Source organism: Chiloscyllium plagiosum, chromosome 20 (assembly GCF_004010195.1).
Source record: "Chiloscyllium plagiosum isolate BGI_BamShark_2017 chromosome 20, ASM401019v2, whole genome shotgun sequence".
NCBI lineage: Eukaryota > Metazoa > Chordata > Chondrichthyes > Orectolobiformes > Hemiscylliidae > Chiloscyllium > Chiloscyllium plagiosum.
In genome coordinates this window covers 61,758,634-61,772,512 of record NC_057729.1, presented here as the reverse complement: position 1 = coordinate 61,772,512, position 13,879 = coordinate 61,758,634, and the positions used below count along the sequence as shown (strand labels likewise).

Genomic DNA, 13,879 nt, shown 5'->3' with positions numbered 1-13,879 from the left:
TCTCACCCTAAACCTATCCCCTCTAGTTCTGGACTCCCTGACCCCAGGGAAAAGACTTTGTCTATTTACCCTATCCCTGCCCTTCATGATTTTATAAACCTCTATAAGGTCATCCCTCAGCCTCTGAACCTCTCCCTATAGCTCAAATCTTCCAACCCTGGCAACGCCCTTGTAAATCTTTTCTGAACCCTTTCAAGTTTCACAACAACTTTCCAATAGGAAGGAGGCTAGAATTGCACGCAATATTCCAACAGTGGCCTAACCGATGCCCTGTACCAGCCGCAACATGACCTCCCAACTCCTGTACTCAATACTCTGACTAATAAAGGAAAGCATACCAAAGGGCCTCTTCACTATCCTATCTACCTGCGACTCCACTTTCAAGGAGCTATGAACCTGTATTCCAAGGTCTCTTTGTTCAGCAACACTCCCTAGGACCTTACCATTAAGTGTATAATTCCTGCTAAGATTTGCTTTCCCAAAATTCAGCATCTCGCATTTACCGAAATTAACTCCATCTGCCACTTCTCAGACCATTGGCCCATCTGATCAAGATCCTGGTGTAATGAGGTAACTTCTTTGCTGTCCACTACACCTCCAATCGTTTTTTATTTAAGGAGGACAACAGGGATAACCCAGGCAATGACATGCCAATGAGCCTTAAGTCTGTGATAATGAAGTTACAAATCTCATGACATCAGGTTATAGCATTGGGGAAGTTTCTTAGGGATAGAATTAACTCACATTTGGAAAAATACAGATGTATTAGCATTTGGCAGCATGGCTTTATGTGGGGAAGGTTGTGTTTTTTGATTGAGTTTTTTTTGAGGAAGTGACAAAGATGATTGGGGCAGGGCAGTAGATGTTGTGGAGACATAGAGCACATACTCTTTTGTCCAACAAACGATTCAAGTTTCCCAAACTAAACTAGTCTCTTTTGCCTGCATTTGGCCCATATCCCTCTAAACCTTTCCTTTTTTGTATACCTGTCCAAATATCTTTTAAATGTAACTCCAACTGCATTAACCACTTCCTCTGGCAGTTCATTCCAAGTGGGCCACCCACAAGTTGTTCAGCTATCCAGGAACCAATCAGACGGTGTCAGGCTTAATGGCCTTTGACAGCCACAATTGGTCGCTATTCCATAAAACAATCAGCAATCTGCTGTTTGAATCTCAAAGTGTACACACTTTGGTGCCAGCTGTTTGCAAACAGCCTTCCCCCATGATTAAAGCAGCAGTGTAAATATGACTTAGCAAGTTTATTTTTATTTGCAAGTATACCAGTTCCTTCCACAATGATTTGTTTTGAAAAAAGTTTTTCTTTCCATTTTAGTCCAAAATCAAAAATAATTTTTTTAAATGATCTTTAAACAGATAACACTTTAAGTACAACAAACTTTATTGATTGGCCCCTACGGGACCCAAAGTGTGCTAGCTGATCAAATAAACTGGTTAATTGACACACGCATACAATCTTAACCTTCTCAAAACTCGCTAACCTTAAGTTATCTTGAGAGTTTGACTTAAAACAGGTTCTGGGATTTACACATTAATGAATCGAAACCTGCGACCCATTCTAAAAGATGAAAGGTTTTACAACAATCGAGGTTTGTTTAATGTATTGTTTCAATTACATAACACTAATCTTTTGCTATAACTTGTGTCTTACGGTTCTGCTGCACAACTACCTCATGAAGGAGCAGCGCTCGAAAGCTAGTGCTCCAAATAAACCTGTTAGATTATAACGTGTTGTGATTTTTCACATTATTTACTGGCAGAGAGCCATCTCACACTCACTTACCAACTGACCGCTTGGATATCATGGTAATATAGTGCACTTCTGGTATTTGAGAAATATAATTTTCGCCAGTTTAACAAGAATACCGGTTCGTAAGGTGCCAGTTTTTTATTCATTTGTGAAATATGGCGTTGCTAGCTTGTCAGCATTTGGTGACTGTCTCTAGTTGTCATTGAGAAGATGATAGTGAGCTGCCTCCTTGAGCCACTGCAGTCCATCTGATGTGGGTCAACCTACAATGTTATTAGGAAGGGAATTCCAAAATTTTGATCCAGTGGCAGTGAAGGCGCAGCAGTAAATTTCCAAATTAGGGTGATGAGTGGCTTGAAGGGGAATTTGAAGGTGGTGGTGCTCCCGTGCATTGTCTGCCCTTCACTTTTTAGATAGAAGTGATCATGCTTTTGGAAGGTTCTGTCTGAAGATCTTTGAATTTCTGCAGTGTGTACTGAGCATTGGTTGGTGAGGGAGTGGATGCTTGAGGACGTGGTGTGAATCAAGTGAGTTGTTTTGTCTGGATGCTGTCAAGTTTATTGTGGTGTTGGGGCTGCACCTATCCAGGCAAGTGGTGAGTATTTGATCACACTCCTGACTCATGTTATGTAGGGGAACAGATTTTGAGAAGTCAGGAGATGAGTTACTCACCGCAGTATTCCTAGCCTCTGACCTGTTCTTGCAACCACTGTTTTTATGTAGCAAGTCCAGTTGAGTTTCTGGTCAATTGTCAGGATGTTGACAGTGGGGAATTCTGGGTGGTAACACCATTGAATGTCAAGGAATGGTGGTTATATTGTCTCTTAGTCATGTCATAGCCTGGCATTTTTGAGGTGCAAATGTTACCTGTCATTGGTTAGGCCAAGCCTAAATATTGTCCAGATCTTTTTGAACATGCACTGCTTTAATATCTGAAGTGTCATGAATGATGCTGAACACTCTGCAATCATTGGCGAATATACCCACCTCTCTCACCTTATGGAGGGAAGGTCATTGATGAAACAACTGAAGATGGTTGGGCCTCGGGCACCATCCTGAGGAACTCCTACAGATATGTCCTGGAGCTGCGATGATAGACTTTCAACAGGCACAGCAATCTTCAATGTACCAGGGATGACTCCAATCCAGCAAGTTTGCCCCCAACACCCATTGATTCCAGTTTTGCTAGGATCCATTGATGCCACACACTGTTGAATGCAGCCTTGATGTGAAGCACTGTCACTCTCTTCTCCCCTCCGGAATTCAGCTGTTTTGTGCATGTTTCAACCAAGGCTGTAACAAAGTCAAGAGTTGGTGGCCCTGGCGGAACCAAACTTTGTTGAGCAGGTGCTGCTTGATAGCGTTATTGATGACACCTTTCATCATTTCACTAATGATCGAGAGTAGTCTCGAGACAGTAATTTGCTTGGGTTGGATTTGTCCTGCTTTTTATGTATAGGATTTATCCAGGCAATTTTCCATATTGTAAGATAGATGTCAGTGTTGTAACTGTACTAGAAGAGCTTGACTAGTGGAGCAGCACATTTTGGAGCATAAGGCTTCAGTACTGTTGCTGAAATGTTGTCAGGACCCGTAGCCTTTACAGCATCCATTATCACCAGTCATTTTTGATATCACGTGGGATGCTTTGAATTGGCTGAAGACTACCTGTAAAACTGGGACCACTGGAGGAGGCTGAAATGAATTTTTAAAAATTTATTCATTTTTGTGGAATTTCAGGGTTGCTGGCTGGCCAGCATTTATTTCCATCCCTAGTTGCCCCGGTGAAGTTGGTGGTGAGCTGCTGCCTTGAATTGCTGCAGTCCACCTGCTGTCGATTGACCCACAATGCTATGAGAAGGGGAATTTCAGTATTTTGACCCAGTGACAGTGAAGGACTGCCATTATATTTCCAAGAGAGGATGACGAGTGGCTTAGAGGGGAACTTGAAGGTGGTGGTGTTCCCATGTATCTGCTGACTGTGTCCTAGATGAAAGTGGTCGTGGGTTTGGAAGGTGCTGTCTGAGGACCTTCAGTGAATTTATGCAGTACATCTTTGTAGGTGGTACATACAGCTGCTACTGAGCATCAGTGATAGAGAGAATGGATGCTTGAGGATGTGGTGGCAATCAAGTGGGTTGCTTTGTTTGGATGGTGTCAAGCTTATTGAGTGATGGGGCTCCAATTATCTAGGCAAGTAGAGGGTATTCCATTGCATTCCTGACTTGTGCCTTGTAGAGTCATAGAGTCAGATGTACAGCATGGAAACAGACCCTTCGGTCCAACCCGTCCATGCCGACCAGATATCTCAACCCAATCTAGTCCCATCTGCCAGCACCTGGCCCATGTCCCTCCAAACCCTTTCGATTCATATACCCTATCCAAATGCCTCTTAGTGTTGCAGTTGTACCAGCCTCCACCACTTGTAGATGGTGAACAGGCTCTGGGGAGTCAGAAGGTGAGTTACTAGCCATAGTATTCCTAGCCTCTGATCTGTTCTTGGACCATGTGTTTATGGCGAGTCCAATTGCATTTCTAATCACTGATAACTTCCAGGAATTTGATAATGGGGTATTCAATGATGGTAGCACCATTGAATGTCAAGGAGCAGTGGTGAGATTCTCTCTTATTACTGAAGGTCATATCCTGGCTTTTATATGGGATGAATATTACTTGCCACTTGTCATCCAAGCCTCGATATTGTCCAGATCTTGTTGCATTTGGACACAGACTGCTTCAGTATCTGAGGAGTCGTGAATGGTACTGAACATTGTGTAATCATCGACAACCATCCCCACTTCTGCCCTAATGATGGAGGGAAGGTCATTGACGAAGCAGCTGAACATGGCTGGGCCTAGATCTCTACCCTGAGGAACTCCTGCAGACATGTCCTGGAGCTGAGATGACTAATCTCCAACAACCACAACCATCTTCCTTTGTGTCAGGTATGACTCCAACCACTGGAGAGTTCATCCCTTGATAGCCATTGATTCCAGTTTTGCCAGGGCTCCCTGATGCTACGCTCAGTTGAATGCAGCCTTGATATCAAGGACTGTCACTCTCACCTCACCTCTGGAATTCATTCTTTTGTCCATGTTTGAACCAAGGCTGTAATGAGGTGAGGAGCTGAGTGACCCTGGTAGAACCCAGGGTCACTGAGCAAGTGCTAATGATAGCAGTGTTAATACTTTCCATCACTTCACTCATGATCAAGAGTAGGCTAATGGGGTGGTAATTGGACCCATTGGATTTGTGTTGCTTTTTATGTATAGGACATATTTGGGCAATTTTCCACATTGGCTAGATGCCAGTGTTGTAAATGCACTAGAAGAGCTTGGTTCGGGTAGCAGCAAGGTCCGGATCACAAGTCTTTGGTATTGTTGCTGAAATGTTGTCAGGGCCTGTAGACTTTGCAGTGCCCAGTGCCTCCAACTGTTTCGTGATATCACGTGGAGTAAAGTGAATTGGCTGAAGACTGTATCTGTGATGTTGGGGACAGTTGGAGGAGGTAGAGATGCATCTTCTACTCGGCACACCTGGCTGAAGATTGCTAGGAAAGCTGCCACCTTATCTTGTGTGCTGGGCTGGTTTCATGGTCATCAGTGGATTCTTAATTCCAGTTTTGTTTTACTGAATTCAAATTCTATGACTGATGTGCTGGGCTCTTCCATCATTGAGGATGGGGATATTTCTGGAGCCACCGCCTCCAGTGATTTTAAATTGTCGTCCTCCGTTCAAAACTGGATGTGGCAGGACTGCAGACTTAGATCTGATCCTTTGATTGTAGGATCGCTTAGCTCTGTCTATCGGGTGGCACAGTGGCTCAGTGATTAGCATTGCTGCCTCAGCACCAGGGACCTAGGTTCGATTCCAGCCTTGGGTGACCGTGTGGAGTTTGAACATCCTCCCTGTGTCTACGTGGTGCTCTGGTTTCCTCCCATAGTCCAAAGATGTGCAGGCTAGGTGAATTGGCCATGCCAAATGCCTGGGTGCATTAGAGGGAAATGGATCGGGGTGGGTTACTCTTTGGAGGGTCGATATGGACCCTCACACTGTAGGGAATCTAACCTAATCACTCACTGCTTATGCTGTTTCACATGCAAGCAGTCTTTGGCTTCACCAGGTTGACTCCTCAACTTCTGATATACTAGGTGCTGTTCCTGGCATGCCCTCCTGCACTCTCCATTGAACCAGGATTGATCCCCTGGCTTGATAGTAATGGTCGAGTGGGGGAAATGGCAGGTCATGAGGTTACAGGTTGTGCTGGTGTACAATTCTGCTGCTGTTGGTGGCCAACAGTACCTCCATAGATGCCTAGTCTTGAGATGCTAGATCTGTTCAAAGTCTGTCCCATTTAGCACAGTGATATTGCCACACAACACGGAGGATTTGCTCTGAAGGCGGGACTTTGTCACCACAAGAACTGTGCAGTGGTCACTTTTACTGATACTATCGTGGACCCATGCACCTGTAGCTGGCAGGTTGGTAAGGATGAGGTCAAGTATGTTTTTCCCTTGTTGGTTTCTTTAGCATCTGCCATAGACCCAGTCTAGCAGCTATGTCCTTTAGGATTCGACCAGCTCGATCAGTAGCACTACTGCTGAGCTAATCTTGGTGGTGGACATTGAAATCTGCCCCCTCCACCCATCCAAGTATATTTTGTGCCCTTGCCATCCTGGGTGCTTCCTCCAAGTGTTGCTCAACTGCAAGGACTACCAGTTCATCAGCCAAGGGTGGACCGTACATGGTGATCAGCAGGAGTTTCCTTGTAGGCGAATGTGAGGACTGCAGATGCTGGAGATTAGAGTCGAGAGTGTGGTTTTGGAAAAGCACAGCAGGTCAGGCAGCATTCTAGGAGCAGGAGAATCGATGTTTCGGGCAAAAGACCTTCTTCAGTTTCCTTGTGCATGTTTACACTGAAGCCATGAGACTTCATTGGTCCGGAGTCCATGTTGAGGACTCCCAGGGCAACTCCCTCCTGACTGTGTACTACTGTGCTGCCATCTCTTCTGGATCTGACTTGCCAGTGAGACAGGTGATATCCAGGAGCAGTGATGTGGGGCTTTATTTGTGGGGTATACTTCTGAGAGTTGACAGGGCTGTTTCTTCCACTGTGTTCTAAGTTGATGCCAGGTGAAACATCCAGTTTCATTTCAGAGTGCAGTTGAGAGTCACTCACATTGCTGTGGGTCTGGAATCACATGTAGGGCAGATTCGATGAGGATAGCAGACATTAGTGAACCTCATAGGTTTTCCTGACTGTCGATGGTCTCATGGTCATCAGTGGATTCTTAATTCCAGTTTTGTTTTGTTGAATTCAAATTCTATCATCTGCCGTAGAAGGATTCAAACCTGGGTTCCCTGGACATTAGCTGAGTTTCTGGATTAATAGTCTAGTGATAATAGTCTAGGCCATTGCCTCCCTGGTTAAAGCAAAGTTTCCTGTAGTACCATTTCTCCGTATTCAACTTTATCTGCCATTCGTCTGCCCATTTTTACTATGCTGTGTGTCATCCTTGAAACGGCAACTGTTCTCACCATGTATTTACACTATTACCTACTTCCTAAACAAGTTTGAATCATTTATAAATTTTGAAAAGCTGAAGAGCGAGGGGAAAAAACAGCCATGACAAATGGCACATGCCTGCCATTAACATTTGCTGTAGTTATTTGCTGATGCACACTATTTTATTTCTAGTCTGTCCCAGAATAGACAGATGTGACAAGAGGTGATTGTATGGCATGCATAGGATGCGATAACTTTGTTTTGACTTTGCTTAGGGGATGACACTCATTACCTGGTAATCAGGTTAAGTTGCAAGCTATGTTCTGGCTTTCAGGTGGATCGCTATCAGCTCAAGAATGGTCGCCACATCATTGTTCTTGCTGAGGGTCGCTTGGTGAATCTTGGCTGTGCGATGGGTCATCCCAGCTTTGTGATGAGCAACTCTTTCACCAACCAAGTTCTGGCACAGATAGAGTTGTGGACCAACCCTGGCAAATACCCAGTGGGTGTACACTTCCTGCCAAAGAAGGTGAGATTTAAATTTATGTACGAAAATACATAGACCAATTTTACCTGGAGGTTTTATTATGCAAAGTTTAAATTTATAATTTTTTATCCTGTTCATAACTTTTAAATATGGAGTATGGAAAAGATTTGAATTCGTCAAATATTTTTGCCAAGGAGTTTGGTACGCTTACTTTTATTGGTCAGTGTGTATTGAGTATAGGAGTTGGGAGGTTATGTTGTGGCTGTACAGGACATTGGTGAGGCCACTTTTGGAATCATGCATGCAATTCTGGTCTCCCTGCTATACAAAGGACATGCTGAAACTTGAAAGAGTTCAGAAAAGATTTACAGTACAAGGATTTTGTCAGGGTTGGAGGCTTTGAGCCATGGGGAGAGGCTGAATAGGCTGGGCTGTTTGCCCTGGAGAATCGGAGGCTGAGGGATGGCCATATAGAGGCTTATAAAATCATGAGGGGCATGAATAGGGTAAATAGCCAAGCTCGCGCTCTCTGGGATGGGGGAGTTTAAAGCTAAAAGGCATTGGTTTAAGGTGAGAGGGGAAATATTTAAAAGGAATTAAAGGGGAAATTTATTTATGCAGAGGGTGGTGCATGTATGGAATGAGTTGCCAGAGGTGGTGGAGGCTGGTACAATTCCGAGATTTTAAAGGCCTCTGGATGGGTATGAATATGAACAGTTTAGAGGGATTTGGGCCAAATGCAGGCAAATGGGACTAGATTAACGGTGTCTAGTAACTATAGGCCGGTGAGTCTCACTTCTGTTGTGGGCAAAGTCTTAGAGAGAATTGTAAGGAATAGGATTTATGCACATCTGGATAGGAATAATGTGATCAAGGATAGTCAGCATGGTTTTGTGAAGGGCAGGTCGTGCCTCACAAACCTTATTGAATTCTTTGAAAAGGTGACGAAGGAGGTTGATGAGGGGAAAGCGGTAGATGTGGTATATATGGATTTTAGTAAGGCGTTTGATAAGGTTCCCCATGGTAGGCTACTGCAAAAAATACGGAGGTATGGCATTGAGGGTGAGTTGGAGGTTTGGATTAGGAATTGGCGGGATGGAAGAAGACAGAGGGTAGTAGTTGATGGCAAAGTTTCTTCATGGAGTGCCGTCAATAGCGGTGTTCCGCAAGGATCTGTTTTGGGACCATTGCTGTTTGTCATTTTTATAAATGACCTGGAAGAGGGGTTAGAACGTTGGGTGAGCAAGTTTGCGGATGACACGAAAGTCGGAGGAGTTGTTGACAATGAGGAAGGATGTGGCAGGTTACAGCAGGATATAGAGAAGCTGCAGAGCTGGGCAGAAAGGTGGCAAATGGAATACAATGTAGCTAAGTGTGAGGTGACTCACTTTGGGAAGAATAACAAAAAGATGGGGTACTGGGCTAATGGTCGGATACTTGGTAGTGTGGATGAGCAGAGGGATCTTGGTGTCCATGTACACAGATCTCTGAAAGTTGCCACCCAGGTAAATAGTGCGGTGAGGAAGGCATATGGCGTACTGGCTTTTATCGGTAGAGGAATTGAGTTCCGGAGTCCGGAGGTCATGATGCAGTTGTATAAGACACTGGTACGGCCGCATCTGGAATATTATGTGCAGTTTTGGTCGCCATACTATAGGAAGGATGTGGAGGCACGTTAGGTTCTTCACTCAGCGAGTCGTAAGTTCATGGAATGCCCTGCCAGTAGCAGTGGTGGACTCTCCCTCTTTATGGGCATTTAAGCGGGCATTGGATAGGTATATGGAGGATAGTGGGTTAGTATAGGTTAGGTGGGCTTGGATCGGCGCAACATCGAGGGCCAAAGGGCCTGTACTGCGCTGTATTCTTCTATGTTCTATGTTCTATTAATTTAGGATATCTAGTTGGCATGGACAAATTGGACCAAAGGATCTGTTTCCATGTTGTACATCTCTATGACTCTTCCTTGTCATTTTCAGGGGCCAATGGACTTGCACGCCAAGATCTCTCTATATCAATGCCCATAAGTTCCTGCCATTTACTGTAGATTTTCCCCTTGCATTTGACCTCCCAAATGCATCATCACACACCTATCCAGATTAAAGTCCATCTGCCATTTCTCTGCCCAACTTTCCAACTGATTAGTATCCTGCTGCATCCTTTGATATCCTTCCTCATTATCTACAACTCCCAACAATTTTTGTTGGCTGTAGTCTTAGTAATAAGACCATCAGTACTATCATCGAATCTTGTATATATTTAAATATTGGTCCAACAGTGACACAATATCCCATGAGTGAATTTAAAAAATTATAAACAGGCCCCTGCACTGATCCTTGCAGAGCACCACTGGCCTCAGTAATAAAACAACCCCACTACAGCTACCCTCTGTCTTGTAGGATTCAGGGAGAAAGTGAGGACTGCAGATGCTGGAGATCAGGCAGCATCCAAGGAGCAGGAGAATCGATGTTTCGGGCATGAGACCTTCTTCAGGAATGAGGCAAGTGTGCCAAGCAGGGTAAGATAAAAGGTAGGGGGAAGGGGTGTTAGAAATGCGATAGGTGCAAGGAGGTTAAGGTGAGGGTGATAGGCTGGAGTAGGGGTGGGGGCGAAGGGGGCAGAGAGGTCAGGAAGAAGATTGCAGGTTAGGAAGGTGGTGCCGAGTTCGAGGGTTGGGACTGAGACAAGGTGGGGGGAGGGGAATTGAGGAAACTGGAGAAATCTGAGTTCATTCCTTGTGGTTGGAGGGTTCGTAGGCAAAAGATGAGGCACTCTTCCTCCGGCCATCGTGTTGCTATGGTCTGGCGATGGAGGAGTCCAAGGACCTACATGTCCTTGGCGGAGTGGGAGGGGGAATTAAAGTGTTGAGCCACTGGGTGTCTGGGTTGGTTGATCCGGGTGTCCCAGAGGTGTTCTCTGAAACGTTCCGCAAGTAGGCGGCCTGTCTCCCCAATATAGAGGAGGCCACATCGGGTGCAGCGGATGCAGTAAATGATGTGTGTGGAGGTGCAGGTGAATTTGTGGGAGATATGGAAGGATCCCTTGGGACATTGGAGGGAAGTAAGGGGGAGGGGTGGGCGCACGTTTTGCATTTCTAACGTTTGCAGGGGATGGTGCCGGGAGTGGAGGTTCGGTTGGGGAGCATTGTGATTACTGGAACTAGCAGTGTGATTACCAGGACCGGCAGTTTGCTTGCTGGGACCGGGCTCACCTTAACCCCCTTCCACCTGTCGCATTTCCAACACCCCTCCCCCAAGTCCCTTCTCCCTACCTTTTATTTTAGCCTGCTTGGCACACTTTACTCATTCCTGAAGAAGGGCTCATGCCCGAATCATCGATTCTCCCGCTTCTTGGATGCTGCCTGACCTACTGCACTTTTCCAGCAACACATTTTCAGCCTTGTATGATTCAGCCAATTTTGGCCCAAACTCACTGTGGATCCCATGTGACTTAATCTCCTGGATCTGCCTACCATGAGATACCTTGTCAGGCGCTCTTGTCAATGTAAACAACATCCACAGCCCTAGCCTCATCAAACATCTTTGTCATTTCCTCAAAAAAACTTGAGACACGACCACCCCCATCTTCCGAACGCAAAGCCATGCTGGCCATCCCTAATAAGTCCATTCTCTTCCAGATGTGATCATGTCTGTTAGAATCTTTTCCAATTAATTCCCTTACCACTGATGTAAGGTTTAGCGGCCTATAATTTCCTGGATTACCTGACTGTCCTCCTTAAAGGAGCAACATTGGCTGTTCTCTGAACAACACTGACTTCTATAATATTGTCCTCAGCCTTTCTAAATTTGTTTAAATCTGACCATGCCACATTAGCAATCAACAGACCATTTTTTAAATAAAATTTATCAATGAAAGTTAATCTATCCAAATCTCCTTCAGTGTCCAAATTGTCAGGCTCCAATTCCAAATTATTTTATGTCTTGCTTCTGTACGGTAAGTCCATACCTTGCTTTGTCTTTAGTAAAGAACTATCCTAGGTCTACATTGTTCATTCTTTCACCAGTCATCAGGCTCATTTTCAGAAAACAACAATACCCCTGTCTGACTTCCAAGCTAAATGTTAATTATTTAAACAGAGTCCTTGCCCACACTTTCAGTGGAAGCTTTTATTTCAGTTAGCCACGCACTATAAAATTCACATCCCATTAACCACTGCTGTCTTATGTTGATGCAACATCATAAACCCAATTAACACACACACCTGTTCTGTCATTCTGTTAGGTCTTAGACATGCCTTCAGACCTTCATCGACAGAAGCAATCATCCTAAACATTATTTTTTATGGAGTCGTGAGGTTACAACTACATCATTCCATGTTTGTCTATAACACTCTGCACCTTGTAAATATTTTTATTCATTCATTGGATGTGGGTGCGATGCTGTGTTAATACCTTACCTACACCAATAAACTGCCTCTATTTAATTATCACCTGAAAAATTCAAATAGGTTTCTTGCATTTGACTCTTTACAAATGCGTGAGGATCTCTGATCAGCTCATGTTTTGTCCAGTTGTGTAGTCTCTGTCCCTAATAAGGTTCTGGTAACTTCACCACAACTGATGTTAGACTAATAGGATTGGAATTTCTTGATTTGTTTCTTATGCTCCTTAACATTGTCACTTTTCTGATTGAGGGCACAATTTATGGGTTAGAGCCTTTGAAACATCATTATTCTTCTATTCCTGTAATTCTGCTTTCATATACATCCTACATCTCCTTGTCCATCTTTGGCAGAGTACCAGCTGCCTTAGTCCTACTTCCCATTTTCACTCTTATTACCTCAACACACAATAAATTTGTGACTACCTTGCAATTGTTGTGTGCAATGTTTTCTCCTGAGACATCCATATTTCTATTATAAACTTCATTGTAAAAGATTGCACTAGCTGTGTTGTCTTAACGTTTACATTTTGTTTTTTCCAGCTGGATGAAGCTGTGGCAGCTGCACACTTAGAGAAACTGGGAGTGAAATTAACCAAACTAACATCAGATCAGGCATCTTACCTTGGAATTCCTCAAGATGGGCCTTTTAAACCAGACCATTACAGATACTGAACATTCTACTGAATTCAAAGAAAACCAAAGCACAGCAACATTCCTCTGAAGGATTTGTTTTGTTGGCATCTGTAATGGTTCTTACAAAGTCCTGCAAAAATTTATTGTTCTGCTGTTAAGCAGTTGTGGTCATTCAATCACCAAAGCATCTTAATTTTGTATCTGTATTGATATTGAAATAAAATCTTTAAAAATGTTAAATTTAGTCAATTAGTTTAAAATATAGGTTTAATCAAGTAATTGGGTAAGACACTTATCTTTAAATGTTTATATTTAACTATTCATTTTGGAATTAATCATGAAAGACTCCAGTTGCCACTAGCAGGAAAAGGATATACCTGAAAAAGGGCATGCTCTATCAAGTTAGTACTTAGAAGAGAAAGCAAAAGGTATCAATGATAGTTTAATTATTGAAATGAAGGTTAGGAAAGTTGCATGATAACATCATCCACAGGCATGAAAATATGTTGACTATAGGAGGAATGTCCAAATTATAAGAGATGGCAAAGAGCCTTATCATTCATATACCATTAGAAACCAGAATTAGACAGCACTAGGACAAATGAAACATAATTACTTTAAAGAAACAATTTTCAAGATGTAAAGAATGAGATGAAAGGGGAGTAAACTAACTAGATAAAAAGCCAGTTTCATACAGAAATCTTCAATGCTTAAGGAAAGATATTAAATGATGGAGCATCACATGAAAGAGGGGATGATCTAGATGGGATGATCTTTGGAGGATCAGTGTGAGCTCAATGGACCGAATGGTCACTTTCCACACTACAGGCATTCTGAGTAGACAATTCAGACCCTCAAGCCTGCCTACTATTCTGTAAGATCATGGCTGATCAGCCCTAAGCCTCACCACTCTTTTGTGCCATTCCTCTCAGCTCCTCTTGTTCAATAATTTATCTACCTCCTGTTTAAATATGGTAGTTCAACCTCCATAACTCACTGGGGTAGAGAATGCCAGACATTCATGACTCCCCAAAAGAAGAAATTCCTTTGCATTTTTGCTACAGAGTAAGAGGATGTGCATT

General features: G+C 43.6%; 1 protein-coding gene across 1 annotated transcript in view; it reads left to right on the top strand.

The window, feature by feature from the left end:
* Window positions 1-13,037, top strand: part of ahcy (adenosylhomocysteinase) — a 102,280-nt gene extending 89,243 nt beyond the window's left edge. The window contains exons 8-9 of the mRNA XM_043710997.1: window positions 7,611-7,805; window positions 12,705-13,037. Of these exons, the coding sequence (XP_043566932.1) occupies window positions 7,611-7,805; window positions 12,705-12,836 (327 nt within the window). The 3' untranslated portion in view covers window positions 12,837-13,037. The remainder of the gene's footprint in view (window positions 1-7,610; window positions 7,806-12,704) is intronic.
* The last annotated feature ends 842 nt before the right edge of the window (window positions 13,038-13,879 follow it).